At 35.3% G+C, this 14,511-nt stretch overlaps 2 protein-coding genes across 24 annotated transcripts in view; both read right to left on the bottom strand.

Annotated features, from left to right (window-relative positions):
• Window positions 1-14,511, bottom strand: part of efr3bb (EFR3 homolog Bb (S. cerevisiae)) — a 1,037,141-nt gene that overhangs the window by 288,147 nt on the left and 734,483 nt on the right. The window lies entirely within an intron of this gene.
• The window catches only part of si:dkey-206f10.1, a 46,441-nt gene that overhangs the window by 17,464 nt on the left and 14,466 nt on the right, over window positions 1-14,511 (bottom strand). For 20 of the 23 annotated variants that reach the window (XR_015518889.1, XR_015518888.1, XR_015518891.1 and 17 more), the window contains 9 exons: window positions 14,321-14,470; window positions 11,252-11,382; window positions 8,588-8,699; window positions 8,373-8,500; window positions 5,033-5,191; window positions 4,675-4,876; window positions 4,391-4,576; window positions 2,942-3,042; window positions 1,847-2,051 (listed from right to left, as the gene is read on the bottom strand). Coding sequence is in view for 20 of the 23 variants with exons in the window: in XM_087298677.1 (XP_087154803.1) it covers window positions 1,847-2,051; window positions 2,942-3,042; window positions 4,391-4,576; window positions 4,675-4,876; window positions 5,033-5,191; window positions 8,373-8,500; window positions 8,588-8,699; window positions 11,252-11,382; window positions 14,321-14,470 (1,374 nt within the window). In the remaining 3 variants the exon portion in view is untranslated. The remainder of the gene's footprint in view (window positions 1-1,846; window positions 2,052-2,941; window positions 3,043-4,390; window positions 4,577-4,674; window positions 4,877-5,032; window positions 5,192-8,372; window positions 8,501-8,587; window positions 8,700-11,251; window positions 11,383-14,320; window positions 14,471-14,511) is intronic. The other 3 variants (XM_087298695.1, XM_087298694.1, XM_087298693.1) reach the window with 1 other exon arrangement.

Here is a 14,511-nt window from a genome sequence, read left to right as displayed (position 1 = left end):
TTGTGTTTCATATAGCCTAGTGGACTGTGCGAGTACACAATGTTTCTGAGTTTTAAATGGCTTTTGGGTTTGAATCTCCAAAATCATGATATTACTGTTTTATGGTGTAGTCTAGACAGGATACAGCTGCAGATACGCCATCAATTTAGCATCATTTTTGTAAGACTGTAAAAGAATTATTAACATTTGTACAGTTCTGTGATGGTTGAGTTTAGGTTTTGGGTAGGCGTTAATAAAGACAATAAATGGTAAGATTAATGAATAATACAAATAATTCTTGTTAACTTTCGGCCACAACCTTGTTTGATCTAGCAACAACCCTGTTTTATGACCAAAACAAGACATATTTATTCACAAAGTGTTCATTCGTATATCAAACCAATGTTGAAACAAAACGATACAAGAACATTTCAAACTGATATTGAGCATTTCAAAATAAGCTGTATCAGCCTGGATTTAAACCCACTATCCCTGCATGATAGTCTGGAACTCTCACCGCTCCACTAAATCACTTAAAGGTTCAATTTTACAACGTGGTGTTTAATATCTCAATTTGCTCAACTGTTCTTTGCCGAAGCTATTCCAGTGCAATATATAAACATGACCACTAGGCTGTTTCAGGGTTTTGAAACGTTTTGAAGCTTCGACATATTTGATTTAATTGTTTCAGTGTTTCATGAAGCCTAGCTTTGCCCACCACTAGTCAAAATAGGAGTAGCTGGTACATGAAGGACAATCCAAAAAACGTAGACAAAAGCTGGCATATTCTGAAATAGGTGGCAAAACAGGATTAAATGGTAAACAAAGCTTAAGTCAAAAATATAAACAGGTAAAACAAAGAAATGTCAGGCCATGCAACGCATATACATTAAAGACTTCATGTTAAACTGGTGTGTGTGTGTTGTATAAATAGTCTGAATGATCAGTGATCACAAGTCTCAGCTATGTGTGGATCTCATCAGCAACTGGTGTGTGTGACATAGCCTGAGGGGATTTGTAGTCCCTTAACAAGCCGTATGTAGTTCACCAGTGATCTGTAAGGATTGGATCGCTAGTGATCGTGACATTTATATACTGTATATATATCAAAAAGAAATGTAAACTATGATGTACTTATTGTAAGCAGATGTTTACATCATGCAATAATGGTTGAAATTTCCTCCCTGTATGATACTTTGCCTAAAATAAAATGATTCACAGCCCTAATGATTATATATATGGAATAAAACAACTGTGCAAACATATTTTTTTATCAAATAAAATGCATGTTCAGTAGCATTGAGAGCTTCTCTTTGAAGATAATATGTAAGAAGGCTAAATTTTAAAAATGGATCTTTAGTCAAATACCTTTAATTAATATACATTACCTGTTGGATTTCAGGCATTTATTTTGTTTTCTTCAAATCAGTAGCGCTGAATTATTTTTAGAGCGTGCCAGCATAAAAGGAAAACATAAAATGATACAGATAACTTAAGTTTCTGCTATGGTAGATGCAAAACTAATCTGTAAATGTTATGGAACTGTAGCAGTGTTCACTTGTGATCAATCAACGAAAATGCATCTTAATACCAAATGTAAATAGTATACAAATGTATGTATACATTTACCAATCCTGAGCATCACTTATAATACCCAAAAATGATGTTTGTGTAAACTGCAAACTGACAACATTTTACCTGAAAGCTCAAAAATGGCCCCTGTTACAAACATGGTGTTAATACATTCCCTGACTAAACGTTCCTCTGCCTATGTACAGGTTGTCCCACAATGTTCTGCATAAAATGCCATTGTAACCAATCACATAATTTAAATGTGCATGTTTTTTATGCTGAATTCATATCTCACCATGTCAAAGAGGGCCATGCCAAAGTTGATTGCTATAGCTGTGATGGTGAGCAGGTTCCGCATGCTGTTGTTTTCATGGATCCAGCAGCAGAACTGCTGAAGAACCCCAGGAGAGTGTTTGAACTCTTCAGCCAGGACCATCACAAGTAATAGCAGGTATCCCAGCAGGAACAGACAGAACTGCAGCACGGTCCAGAGGTACATCCTGCAGGTAAAAGAAAAAAGAACTGGAAAATGAAGTTTATGATATCTAAGTTAAACAAGTTGTAAGAGTAAAAGAAAAACTATTTTATTTGAAAGTGCCATATAATGAAAATCTGGATATAATGAGGCATAGCTGAATAATAAGTGCTCAGTAAATGAAATGACATAAGACTCAAACATCACTGTTGTAAAATCCAGTGAATGTAAAAACCTGGTAAAAAAACAGATTATTGGAACAAAATAAAGACTTTTACAATGCACACGGGATCATTAATATGGATGCTACAGGCTGCATTTGATTGGGCACAACATTTCCAAATGATATTAGAACGATGCTGATTTTTTCCCCTTATTTTTAAATGTATCTAAGCTTGTATTATATTTACTACGTATGCAGAACTGTTATTTTGAAAACAGCTTTAGGACAGGCTTTAAAAAATAATTAGCAAAACTAGCTTGTCTCATTACAGCTTATGGGTATATATACAGAATATAATTCAATGTGAGGCAACAGGTATGTTTATCTTTTGTTAGTTAAGCATGTATATAGTCAAATTTACTATTTATGTTTGTAATGAGGCAACACATTATTATACACATGTAAATTGTTTAAAATAAGTGTTTAATTCCAAATAAATAAGTGTTTTTTCAACATGTTGTATCACTCAGTTTACTCTGGTGGCATAAATAAAGCTCCCTCACTCCTTTTAACTAAAATAAACCATTTCTATACCAATTCAGAAAAAAGGAATCTCTCTTTGTTAAAATATATAGTTATATATATATAAAATATATAGTTAGATATAGTTAGATACCAATTAGAGAACAATTTAACATATTGTTTCAATGCATTCTATGGCACCTTTAAACATTACTGACTGTGTAACCTACCTGGGCACAGGGATGAGGGCTTGGACAGCCATGAGAAGAAGCAGCATGATGAAGGAGCATACTAGATTGGTCTTAAACATCTCATCTCTTACCTGTGAGAACTGAACAATTGAATAAATTAATCAACATATTTATCAACATATTCATATTTATATATATATATATATATATATATATATATATATATATATATATATATATATATATATATATATATATATATATATATATATATATATATACCGACAGACAAACAGACAGACACAGACACACACACACACACACACACACACACAGTTTTGTCTGTTTCTGTTCTTCTGATAGCCATGCAATATTCAGCAATATCAGTACTCGTACAGCCTCTTCACTCTTGTGTGTTACTCCGCCCACAGAAGTGGCAAGCAGAGGACTACAGTTTGACAAATATTGCAGCGGTTATACAAAATAATGTACTTTTAAGGTTTTTTTAGTTGAGAATATAGTTGTTTTGTAGCAGAGCGAAGACACAGTTGACATTGTCCATCCACAAGATGGCGACAGAGACCTTAGAGGAGAGAAATTTAGTATAAAACTACGCTCAACTACAGCTGATCAAATCATTATAGATCCGGTAAGTGAAATTCTAAAAGGATCTCTCTCTTTTGTATTTTGTAGTGCTGTATTTATATCATAGTGTTAGATGGGACTCATATCAGGTATGGGTGTATTTTGTGTTGGCCACTATTATTACCCTGAGTTACTTTTTGTTTGGCCATCTGTGTTTCGCATGCGTTTCCTGTTTTCCTTACTGCAGACTAGCTCAGTAAAAAGATAGAAAGAATAAATGTCTGCATGTGTTTAGCGTTTTTTTTTTTTTTCACAAACAGAACAATTATCTGGGGGTTTTTGCGCTGCTTTTTTTTTGGGGTTAATTATTGTGATATCCTGACTGCAACAGAGAAATACTGGAAAATCTCTGTAGACTGATGGCATTTCATGTTGTTCAGCCTTATAATTCTTAAAATGTCAGAAAAAATTACCTGTTTTGTCATCGCTTAAGACATTACGCTAGAGAATCATTGAAATACAAGCTTTAAAGTGACTTTGTGAAGTAGCAACGGTTTCTGCTGTAATGAAGTCAGCTGCAGATGTAAATGATTGGCGGAAGAAAGTACTTCCTCATACAAAAGGGTTTTTTGACTCTCCTTGTTTGATTTTCTTCTTATATACACAATTATGCCGTCAAACTGTTGTAAAAACGCAAAGGATGTAAAAACCGTGCCTGAGCCCAAGTGAACCACACCTGAGCTTAATTCAAAGCACTCACACTACTTAAACGATCCGGGAAACGGGCCTGGGCACGGTTCGGATAGCATAGTGTGAGTACACCCTTAACCACCCTATTCCAGTCTATTTTTTTACTCAAAAAGGCTTGTATTGATTAAACAAGGTAATATTCAGATTGTGTACCTTTTCCTCGATGTGTGCATCCTTAAAAACCAGCGTGACTGGAGTGATGTGCTCCTGCCGCATCCGTTCACTGCTGCGGAGATCGATGGCATGCTCTATCCTCTTGTTGATTTCCTTGGACATTGATCTGCATGCTGAGGATGTAGGCAGTTGTGTGTAAGATCCATTGGAGAATGAGGCTAAGATCTGCAATGTTGAATAAACGTTTAATAGAAAAAAACTCATTATAAGAGACTGAAAATCACCAGCAGACAGCTTTGATCAATGATATCACTAATTGTCACCTCTTTATTCCAGGGGCGGTTGTTATGCCGGGTTTTTGGATGATCTGCTTCCATTTCATTGAGATCCTCCTCCTTGTGGCAGATAAGGAAAGTATCAATGTTGTGTTTACGTAGGAACTCGTTGCGTTCATATCCGCGTCCATCTTCAGTTTGAAAGCTCCCATCCAGGCAGTCCAGAGTGGCACGTGAAATATGGATGCGTCTGTTTGATGAAGTAGACAAAACAAACAGAGTGTTTCACATAAAAGCTGCTTCTTAGAGTTGAAGCTCTTCAAATCACAAGCAATTTAATATACCACTAGGATATACCTATATATTGTGTCTAGTAAATCGCAAATGTGAAGTTTTGTTTGCTCACCCAGGGATTCCACCAGCTTCGAGCATGTTGGCAATGCCCACATCCCAGGACCACACATCAAACTGCCATTTTTGTAGTCCAAGGACCCCACAAAGAACAGAGCCGGTGTGGATCCCAATCCGCATATCCATGTCAAAGTTCTGCTGTTTCCTTAAAGATCTGAAAAAGTTACAAATAAGCTTATAAAGATAGTAAACTAAGCCTAAAGTTACACTTAGCTTAAAGAGTTAGTTCAATAAAAAATATCCATCCAAATCTGTTTGAGTGTCTATCTATTGAATACAAAGGAAGATATGCTGAAGAAATTTGGGGAAAACAGTCATTGACATCCATAGTATGTTTTGCACCTATTATGGATGTGAATGGCTGTTTTTCCCCAACAATTTTTCAGAATATCTTGTTTTGTGTTTAAATGATCCGATTGAGTGTGGGTAAATGGTGAGGACATTTCCTTAAGTCAAAAAAATACAATTGAAGTCAGAATTATTAGCCAACCTTTGAATTTTATTTTCTTTTTTAAATATTTCCCAAATGATGTTTGAGCAAGGAAATTTTCACAGTGTGTCTGATAATATTTTTTCTTCTGGAGAAAGTCTTATTTGTTTTATTATGGCTAGAATAAAAGCAATTTTTTATTTTTTACAAGCCATTTTAAGGTCAAAATTATTAGCCCCTATAAGCTATATTTTGTTTCGATTTCTACAATACAAACCATCGTTATACAATAACTTGCCTAATTACCCTAACCTGCCTAGATAACCTAATTAACTTAGTTAAGCCTTTAAATGTCACTTTAAGCTGTACAGAAGTGTCTTGAAAATCATTTACTCAAATATTATTGACTGCCACCATGACAAAGATAAAATAAATCAGTTATTATTAGTAATGAGATATTAAAACTACTATGTTTAGAAATGTATTTAAAAAATCTTCTCTCCGTTAAACAGAAATTGGGGAGAAAAAATAAACATGGGGGCTAATAATTCAGGGGGGCTAACAATTCTGACTTCAACTGTACATGGGACAACAAATCCTGCAATCAATATTTTTTCCACTTTATCCAGTGCTAGTCATTTCTGACATTCACTTCAACAATGAAGTCTCTTATCAAAATTATTTGTTTTCTAAACTATATATTTCTAAACTATATATAAATTATATATTTTCTAATATTCAAGGTCACTGCTTAGTTTTATTTAATGTTATCATAACAGGAGCATTTTAAAGCAAATTTCATGTTACACAAGTTACACATACTATAAAGCACAGAATAAATGTAAATGATTCATTAGAAACAGATCAGTGATCAAATTTAGAGAACACTTTCAGATCCTCTGAGCTATTGGTTTTAATCTAGAGAATCTCATTGGAAGATTGGTTCAGCTGGAATTACTCACCAGTTCAGCACTGAATAGGATTAGGATCTGTCTCAGCATACAGCGTCTTGACATTTAAGAGAATTTGCACTGAAAGCCCACTCTGATCAGTGATGAAAACAAGTTTCATTTAATTGGGTTTGATGGGAAAATTATGATGATGAAAGTCTTCATCTAAAGTGTGTGCAAGAAGTCAGCTAAGGTGGATATGAACTGGTGGAGTTTATATAAAGCTACATCGAAATGCAAATGTTTAACAGAAATTCAGCAGCATGTGGTTCCTTCACTGCATTCATTAACCAATCAGCCAGCAATTTTTATGTACAATCAAAAAATGACATTTGCTGTTTGTTAATTATACTTATTTAAAATAAGATGAATAAAAATAATTCTTGAGATTTTTGTTACAACTTATACCGAGTTCAGACTGCATGATTTTAACCCTGATTTTGACTTGCGAACAGGTTTTGAGAAATCGCCGACCAATGCCTAAAATCACAGGCAAATCGGTGCTCGTTCACGTTGTTGGCAATCACACAGTATGAACTATCAAAGACACGATATGAGAGAATCACCGATGAGTCTCCGACGCCTGTGAGATATTTGGCATGCTTATTTTCTGGAGCTGTCGGTGATTCAAATCATGCAACACTTTATGATTGAAAATAACTTCTGCGATCACCTGCAGGGCAGCAGGAAGCTGTGGGAGAAGTTAAAAGCACTCATTTTCAGTTTATTTGGACCCAAGAAATGGAGGAAAAACTAGTGTAAATTTAGCAGGAGCACTATGTCTGTTCGACGTGTCATCTGATCAATATCACAATCGGGTCGAAAAGTTAAAAAAGTTGAGGAGAGACTGTTAATTCTCTTCAAAGGCCAGGTGAGCAACACAAGTTTCTAAAGCTAAAGCCTTCTTTTTCCGTAATGTAGTTAATAATGAAAGATATATTACATGTCCTCGCGTTGTTTCCATATCACTTCTCACGTTTGTTTGGTTGTGAGATGTAGTTTGGACAAAGTTGTCTGTGATTCTTCCTATTTTAAAGTCATGCAGTGTGAACTCTCCTGTCGTCGATCCACCCGACAGTGTAAACAAAGCACCAACAGAATGCTAACCCAGATAGTCATGCAGTCTACTTTGAAAATCTTGCAGTCTGAACTCGGCATTAATTGTTTGTTTAATCCACTTAAATTGTAAAAATTAATAATTGTGTCTAAACACAAACTGATTGTATGGAACACAGCATTTTAACAGTGTAGCACAATAAACCCTGTTGCAGTGAGTAAAGCAGTTTCCTAAAGCTGAAAACATAATGAAATGGTCAGCCCATAGTCCTGACCTAAACCTGATTAAAAATCTATAAAATCTGTAGTGACAAAAATATAGCTATAAATCAGGGGTGCTCAACTCTGCTCCTGGAGATCGACCTTCCTGCAGAGTTCAGCTCCAACCCTGATCAAATACACCTGAACCAATTAATTAAGACCTGAACAGCACTTGATAATTACCAGCAGGTGTGTTTGATATGAGATGCAACTGAAATCTGCAGGAAGGTAAATCTCCAGGAACAGGGTTGGTCACTCCTGCTATAAGCCCACTACAGTCATCAAACTGAGGAAGAATTTGAAGAGTGGAGTCAGATCAGAGACTAGGGATGTGCTGAAGTTAAGGGCCTCTAAACTTAATACTAATTTTTTAATACTGTAAACTTATACCATATAATCAAATATTAGTTGTAATCTTTCTTCATGCTACAATCATTATTGTTCTCTAGTTTTGATCACAACATAAGGGGTATTGGGTATTTTATTTATAGCCACAACCACAATTCCTTTCAACTTTGAACATAAAAATTACATTATTATGATTATAAAATCAAGTGCTAAAAATTCTTTCACAAATTTTGATCTTTTGTTACAGAAACTCTCTGAACTCATTGGTTACACAGGGAATGACACCGTACCGCATAGTGCTGATCATTGCTAGTCCCATTTCCACACAGCAGCGCGCATGTGCTCGTTGAGGCTCTGGGACCCCAGATACACAGTAGTAACAGTCCCCTAAAATTTTTATTCGCAAGCAGTCGTATTCCTAAAAAGACATTGTAAATATCAGCACAACAAGTTTTAAATGTGTATCATAATATTTGAATTTTAAAAAATAAATCTAAAAGCTTACCTCAGCTAGCCGATCAAAGCGACCAAAGAGTTCATTTAGCAAGCGCACCAACTCCTGAGCTGACATGTTCATGGATAATAGTGTGAAGCCCTTTATATCAGCAAAGAGGATACTGGGAAGGAAAAATTAAGACACGTTACAGCGAGAAATTTGTATTTTAATTAAACGTGATAAGGCGTTTGAGCTGTTTATGCAGACCCAAGTTTGAATCCCCCCTGGATCAGTTTTTAAAATATCTTATTTCTTGCTTTGAAACTGTCAGCAAAACTTGTTTTAGCCCCCACCACTAACATGACAGTGCTATATTCAATATGAAGAAATACTATTTCTTATAGTTTCCTTCTAATCTACTCCAAGACCAACTAGTTATGAATGGTATCTTCAGTTCTTCCCACAGGTTTAAAATATACTTGCGGTGGTAACCGGATTAAAACTAGTCTTTTACCCACAGCACATAAATGGTCAACAACATGCGACAAACATTTTTTTTGCTTTTTAACTATATTTTCATTTATTATGACACTGTTTTACATCTTTTTTTTCAATGGATTAAAGTTATTAAAAAAGTTTGTTGAAATAAAAGAAATCTACTATTTCTCTTACTTTTATGCTATTTAGGAGCCATGTGCACACACTGACAGGTAAAAGCAGCTCTCTCTCTCTAAAGTTGCTTTATTGGCATGACATTTTGTACACTATTGCCAAAGCATTTTAGATATGCATAAAGAATCTAATATATTAACATTATTAAGTTTATAAAATATACAGCAAATGAGAAATAAATCACAAAAAAGGAATAAAAATAGACAATACTGCAAACAAATGATAAAAATTACAAGAAAAAAGTGTAGATTATTTTAATGAGGCAAAAAAGTTGATTAGTCATTTCTATTGATGTACAAATATTTTGCAGCCAGTATAGATGTCATTTTGTTCTATCTGAATATATATTAAAGTTTATCTGAGTCAATTTTTAAATATTTATTTAATGTTTTTTTTTGCAGTCAGCTGCAAAAAGGTAATGCCAAAATGCATACAAATTACGGCAAGTTCAGATTGTATAAGCAAAAGTCAAATCCCAGACATTTTAGGAGATTCAGAAACTACGGTTGAACGCATTTTGCTGTAAAAGGCACTTCTCTGGTCTGCAGAGCACGTGATTGTGTGAGTTTTTTTTTCTGGGTTTTCACCTTAATTGATAGCACAGTAGAGAGTAGTGACAGGAAAGCATGGAGAGCAGAGAGAGGGGAAGGATCGGCATAGGACCACGAGGTGGTAATTAAACTTGGGTCGCCTTGAGCACTGGAGTGCATGTGTCAACCCACTAAACAGTACACCACTTGCATTGACGTCTGTGTAAGTGTTGACAGTTCTCGCGCTCACAGTTCCAGCAGCAGGAAACGTGCAGAGCGATAAAAGATTATCCACTGGTGAATTAACCGTGAATGATTGGCTTTCTTGGGCGGACCATAATAGTTTTATTCATGTGTCATCACCAAATATACTTGGACAGCCGTTAATATACCTGGGTGGCCCGGCCAAGTAAAATCTACGTGTGGGAAGCAGTGCATCTTTCCAAGGACTAAACTGCTCAGTTTATTACCAGTAAAATGAAAGTGTTAAGGGTGTCACCTCAAGGTTCAGTATTAGGCCCATTGCTTTATTGTTTGCTTAGAAATAATTTACTAAATTCATGTTGTCCAGATGTAAAACGTCAAATAAACTGATGATAAAGTGACAATATATACAGTTGAAGTCAGAATTATTATTCCCCTTGTTTATTTTTTTTCTCAATTTCTGTTCAACGGAGAGATTTTTTTCAACACATTTCTAAACATAGTAGTTTTTAATAACTCATTTCTAATTACTAATTTATTTTATCTTTGCCATAATGACAGTAAATAATATTTTCCTAGATATTTTTCAAGACACTTCTATACAGCTTAAAGTGACAATTTTTAGGTTTAACTAGGTTATATAGGATAAGGCTTTCTCCAGAAGAAAAAAATAATATCAGACATACTGTAAAAAATTCTTTGCTTTGTTAAACATCGTTTGGGAAATATTTAAAATAGAAAAAAAAAATTGAAGGGGGCTAGTTTGACTATTTTGACTTCAACTGTACATCTGTGCAACATGTAATAATGTTTCATCCCCAATTTGAAAATGATCAAATGGAGAAAATATCAAAGTGGCACCACAAAAATTAGCTCACTTCAAATGTGACAAACTGACAAACAACAGTTTACATGCATTTTTAGGAACACAGCAATGAAAACTGTAGGATTAAGTACAGTACAGAACCACAGGGTGACAAAGAGCTTTTTTTCTGGAAAGGGCTCCCAACTCCCAACATTTTACCAACTGAGATTAAAGTAGAGCAAATAAAGTTGTTTACACCAGTGATTAAGCACAAACTATTTCTAAATATTTATTTATATGGATACAGGGTCTCCCGAAATTTAGATGTGTATACGCAAAAGAATGTGTTATTTGACTATAAGTACAAAACAATTAAAAGACGTTATTTTCTCTCATTCCCTCTCTCTCTCTAAAAAAACTTTTAGGAAGCAGATATTCAAATAAGCACAGACTATTTCTTTGTGTACAATGCAAATTTTCTACAGTTCACAATCACATGTCCTGTTAAAGGCTATAAAATACCTGACATCTTTGTACTGATGGATATATACTTTATGAAACTGCTGTGGATCAAGCTCATCATCCATAGAAGTCATATCAGAAATCATCTCCAAGGCAACAAAACGGGGCAGGATTGACAGCACCAAACGTTCCTGAGGAAGGAACAAAAACACCATTCTGTAAGGTCCATTTAAAATTGCATGCAATAATAATAACAAAACATAATTTAGAAACCATTTTCATCAGAACACACAATTTGAATAGGAGGATTTTAAAGTCTGCTTGAAATCACAGCTCCAGCAACAATATTATTTACCATGACCCTATTACCATTGGGTTTCTATGAGGGAATGATGTGCAAAAAGAAAGCCCTGCCCCTTGTAATGAAATAAAAGTCATGTGGGCTTTAAACTCAAAACTCCCACTGGTGTGTGATTGGCTTACAGTTTGGCATGTAGGTGTTTGATATGGAAGTACCGACACTCTCCTTAAGACAACAATCCTATAAAATGTCTTTATACTTGGGAGGGTGGTTGAGAATTTTTTTTAATGTTTTAATTTAACTGTGTTGCTTTTATTTATATGTATCTGCAATCCCCTAACAACAGCTTTGTAATCTTTAACAGAAGATCTGATCAAACTTAAATGCTTATGAATGTTAATAATATGGTATCTGGTGACCTTGGTATTTTCATTGTTTGTTATTTTGTTTTTATGTTGCTATTTGAAAGAATTTTTTGGTCTGTTTTGTTTGAAAAAATGAAAAAATAAAATAAAAATAAAAATAAAACAAAACCTGGCAAGCATTTTTTGTTTATAAAAGATGTCTAATAGATGCCAAACATAGTTGTCTTGGCTAAAACAAGGCTAAGTTTGGGCTGTCAGTGAAAATCTAATAGACGTCTGAGAATAGTAGACTAGTCATCAAATAAACGGAAATGAATGACTACACATATAAAGTCTGTCTAATCTGTCTATTTGATGACTAGTCTAGTTTTGGGCTATTCTTAGATGTCTATTTTATGTACATTTTAGCCTTGTTTTAGCAAACCTGTGTACGTTTAGCCTCATTTACACTAATACATTTTAGTTTTAAAACTGCGTTTTAGAGTGAAAACGATCCGCCTCCACACTGGCGTTTCACCTACCATTTCTGAACAACTCTCCGTCCACACTACACCACTGTAAACGCACATCACGTGATCACACACACATTCTGGCATGCACTGCAGCATGCTTTGAGCACATCTAACTATATGAGAGCTGTGCGCATCGGACTGTTCACCAAGGATCTACTGCAGGATCTATTCTCATTGTATTTGTTAAACATGATATTTAATACTGATTGTTGTCTATATCTAACAACATATTCCTCGACTTTGGTATTTTGAATCTATTACTTGTTCTCAGTTTATGTGATTTGGCTGAGCGTAAAGATAAGTTAGGTTAATAAATTAATCAATGTAACCGTGTACAGTGATTCTGCACATTTGACTGATCGCTTGCCTTTATTTCCTATATTGTATAAACTTATTGTACATTATAGTTTTATAAGGGCCATTATTGATCATGAAAACTGGTATTCTGCAAAAGAGAGGGTATGTTTCGTATTTTCAATGAAAATTAAAAGAGACAGTTTTGTTATAGGCTCCGTTTTGTTATTACTATGCATAAAGTGAAGATGACGTTCATAAATATGCAGCTACACGACACCTCAACAATTTTTGGTGTCCGTTAAGTTAATATCAAAATGAAAAAAGGCAGTTCCTCATATCATGTTTTCATTTTATTTTTGAGATCGTGAAACAGCGTAGCCAGGGTGATGTGAATGAGGTTATAAAGTACACTGTTCCCTTTTTTTACCCAACGTGTCCTCGAGAGTTTGTTTTCCATATCAAACTTGACAAGTCTGAACTAACAAGGAAAGGATGCAAGACTGAACTTTTTGTAGGCTACTTAATATTGAGGAAAAAGGACCAATCAGATAGCCGAATGTCTGCAGCCCTGCCTCCGTTTTCAGATGTCTCCGTTTTTCCTCATCCACACTGAAACGGAGCAGCAGTGTTTTACAATGAATATGGCCTCTTCGGCATTTCCAAAACGCTCCAAAACTCAAGGGTAGTGTGGATGGATGGCGTAACCGTAGCAAAACTTAGATGTCTATTAGAGGTCTATTAAACGCAAAATTGTTTGCCAGGCAATGTCATAAAGTAGGAATGGACAGCTATGTGTCCCCTTGTGTACTTCTGCATGTACTTTTGAATCTCTACATCCCTCAAAAACGCTGCCCTGACTTAGGTTTAAAAAATGCATGAACACAGAATTTATTAAATGATCAGTAATAGTAGTGATAGACACGACAAATAATAAAAAGTTTTGGATCAACTTTTTATTATTTGTCGTGTCTATCACCACTATTACTGATCATTTAATAAATTCTGTATTCATGCATTTTTTTAAACCTAAGTTTAAACCTATAGTCATCTAAGCATCACGATTTGGTTTCATTCTATCTAAAAATGCTGGGGCTAATTGTATCTTGCAAACAACAAGTAGTTCTTACTGATACGCCTCACTCAGGAACATTATAAATTAGTTCATCCACTCTCTCCTTATATTGAGATAAGAAGTAAGACAATGAAAAGACAGATCCCAAATTTCTCTCTCGAGTGCCATTTGTGCCTGCTGTTCTCACGTGAGTCCACCAGAGGCCGCTGTCAACTGACTGGCTAACCAACTGACCGATCAAACTCCTCTCTGTGTCTCAAGTTCACCAATGAACAGAGCAAGCTACTGGGCAAACTGGCAACAGCGGAAAAGCCGTCCACACGGAGGTAAGCAGTGAGCTGGTAAGAACAAAAAGATGAAATTCAGCCATACGTAGCTCTGGCTACATAAATCGCGCTCTCCAGAAATGTATACAGGGGTATATTTTCACAATGAACCTGTGTTGCTATTTGTGTTGGGTCAACAAATGTGTGGAACCCAGTATTTTTTACAGTGTATTTTTGCTCAGTTCATGAATCCTTCAACAAAGCTAAACAAAGATTCTGGAATTCAGGCCGATATACATACTTTAAATTCTCTTACCTGTCTCTGGTTTTCTGTTTCTAGTTTCATGCGACCTTCGATGCAGCGTCGTGTCTCCAGAAAGGCTTGTCTCTGTGACCGGTCAGTTAGGTAATGAATGAAGAGCCCCGCAACATTCATGCTCGTGTACAACAATGCCTTGGCGAGAAGCTAAAAAAGATAACCACAATTAAGAACTGTGAACAGGCAAG

The sequence above is a fragment of the Danio rerio genome, chromosome 20 (assembly GCF_052040795.2).
Source record: "Danio rerio strain M-AB ecotype USA chromosome 20, GRCz13ab, whole genome shotgun sequence".
Lineage (NCBI taxonomy): Eukaryota > Metazoa > Chordata > Actinopteri > Cypriniformes > Danionidae > Danio > Danio rerio.
The sequence above is the reverse complement of the archived record's forward strand: the minus strand, read 5'-3'. Positions and strand labels throughout refer to the sequence as shown.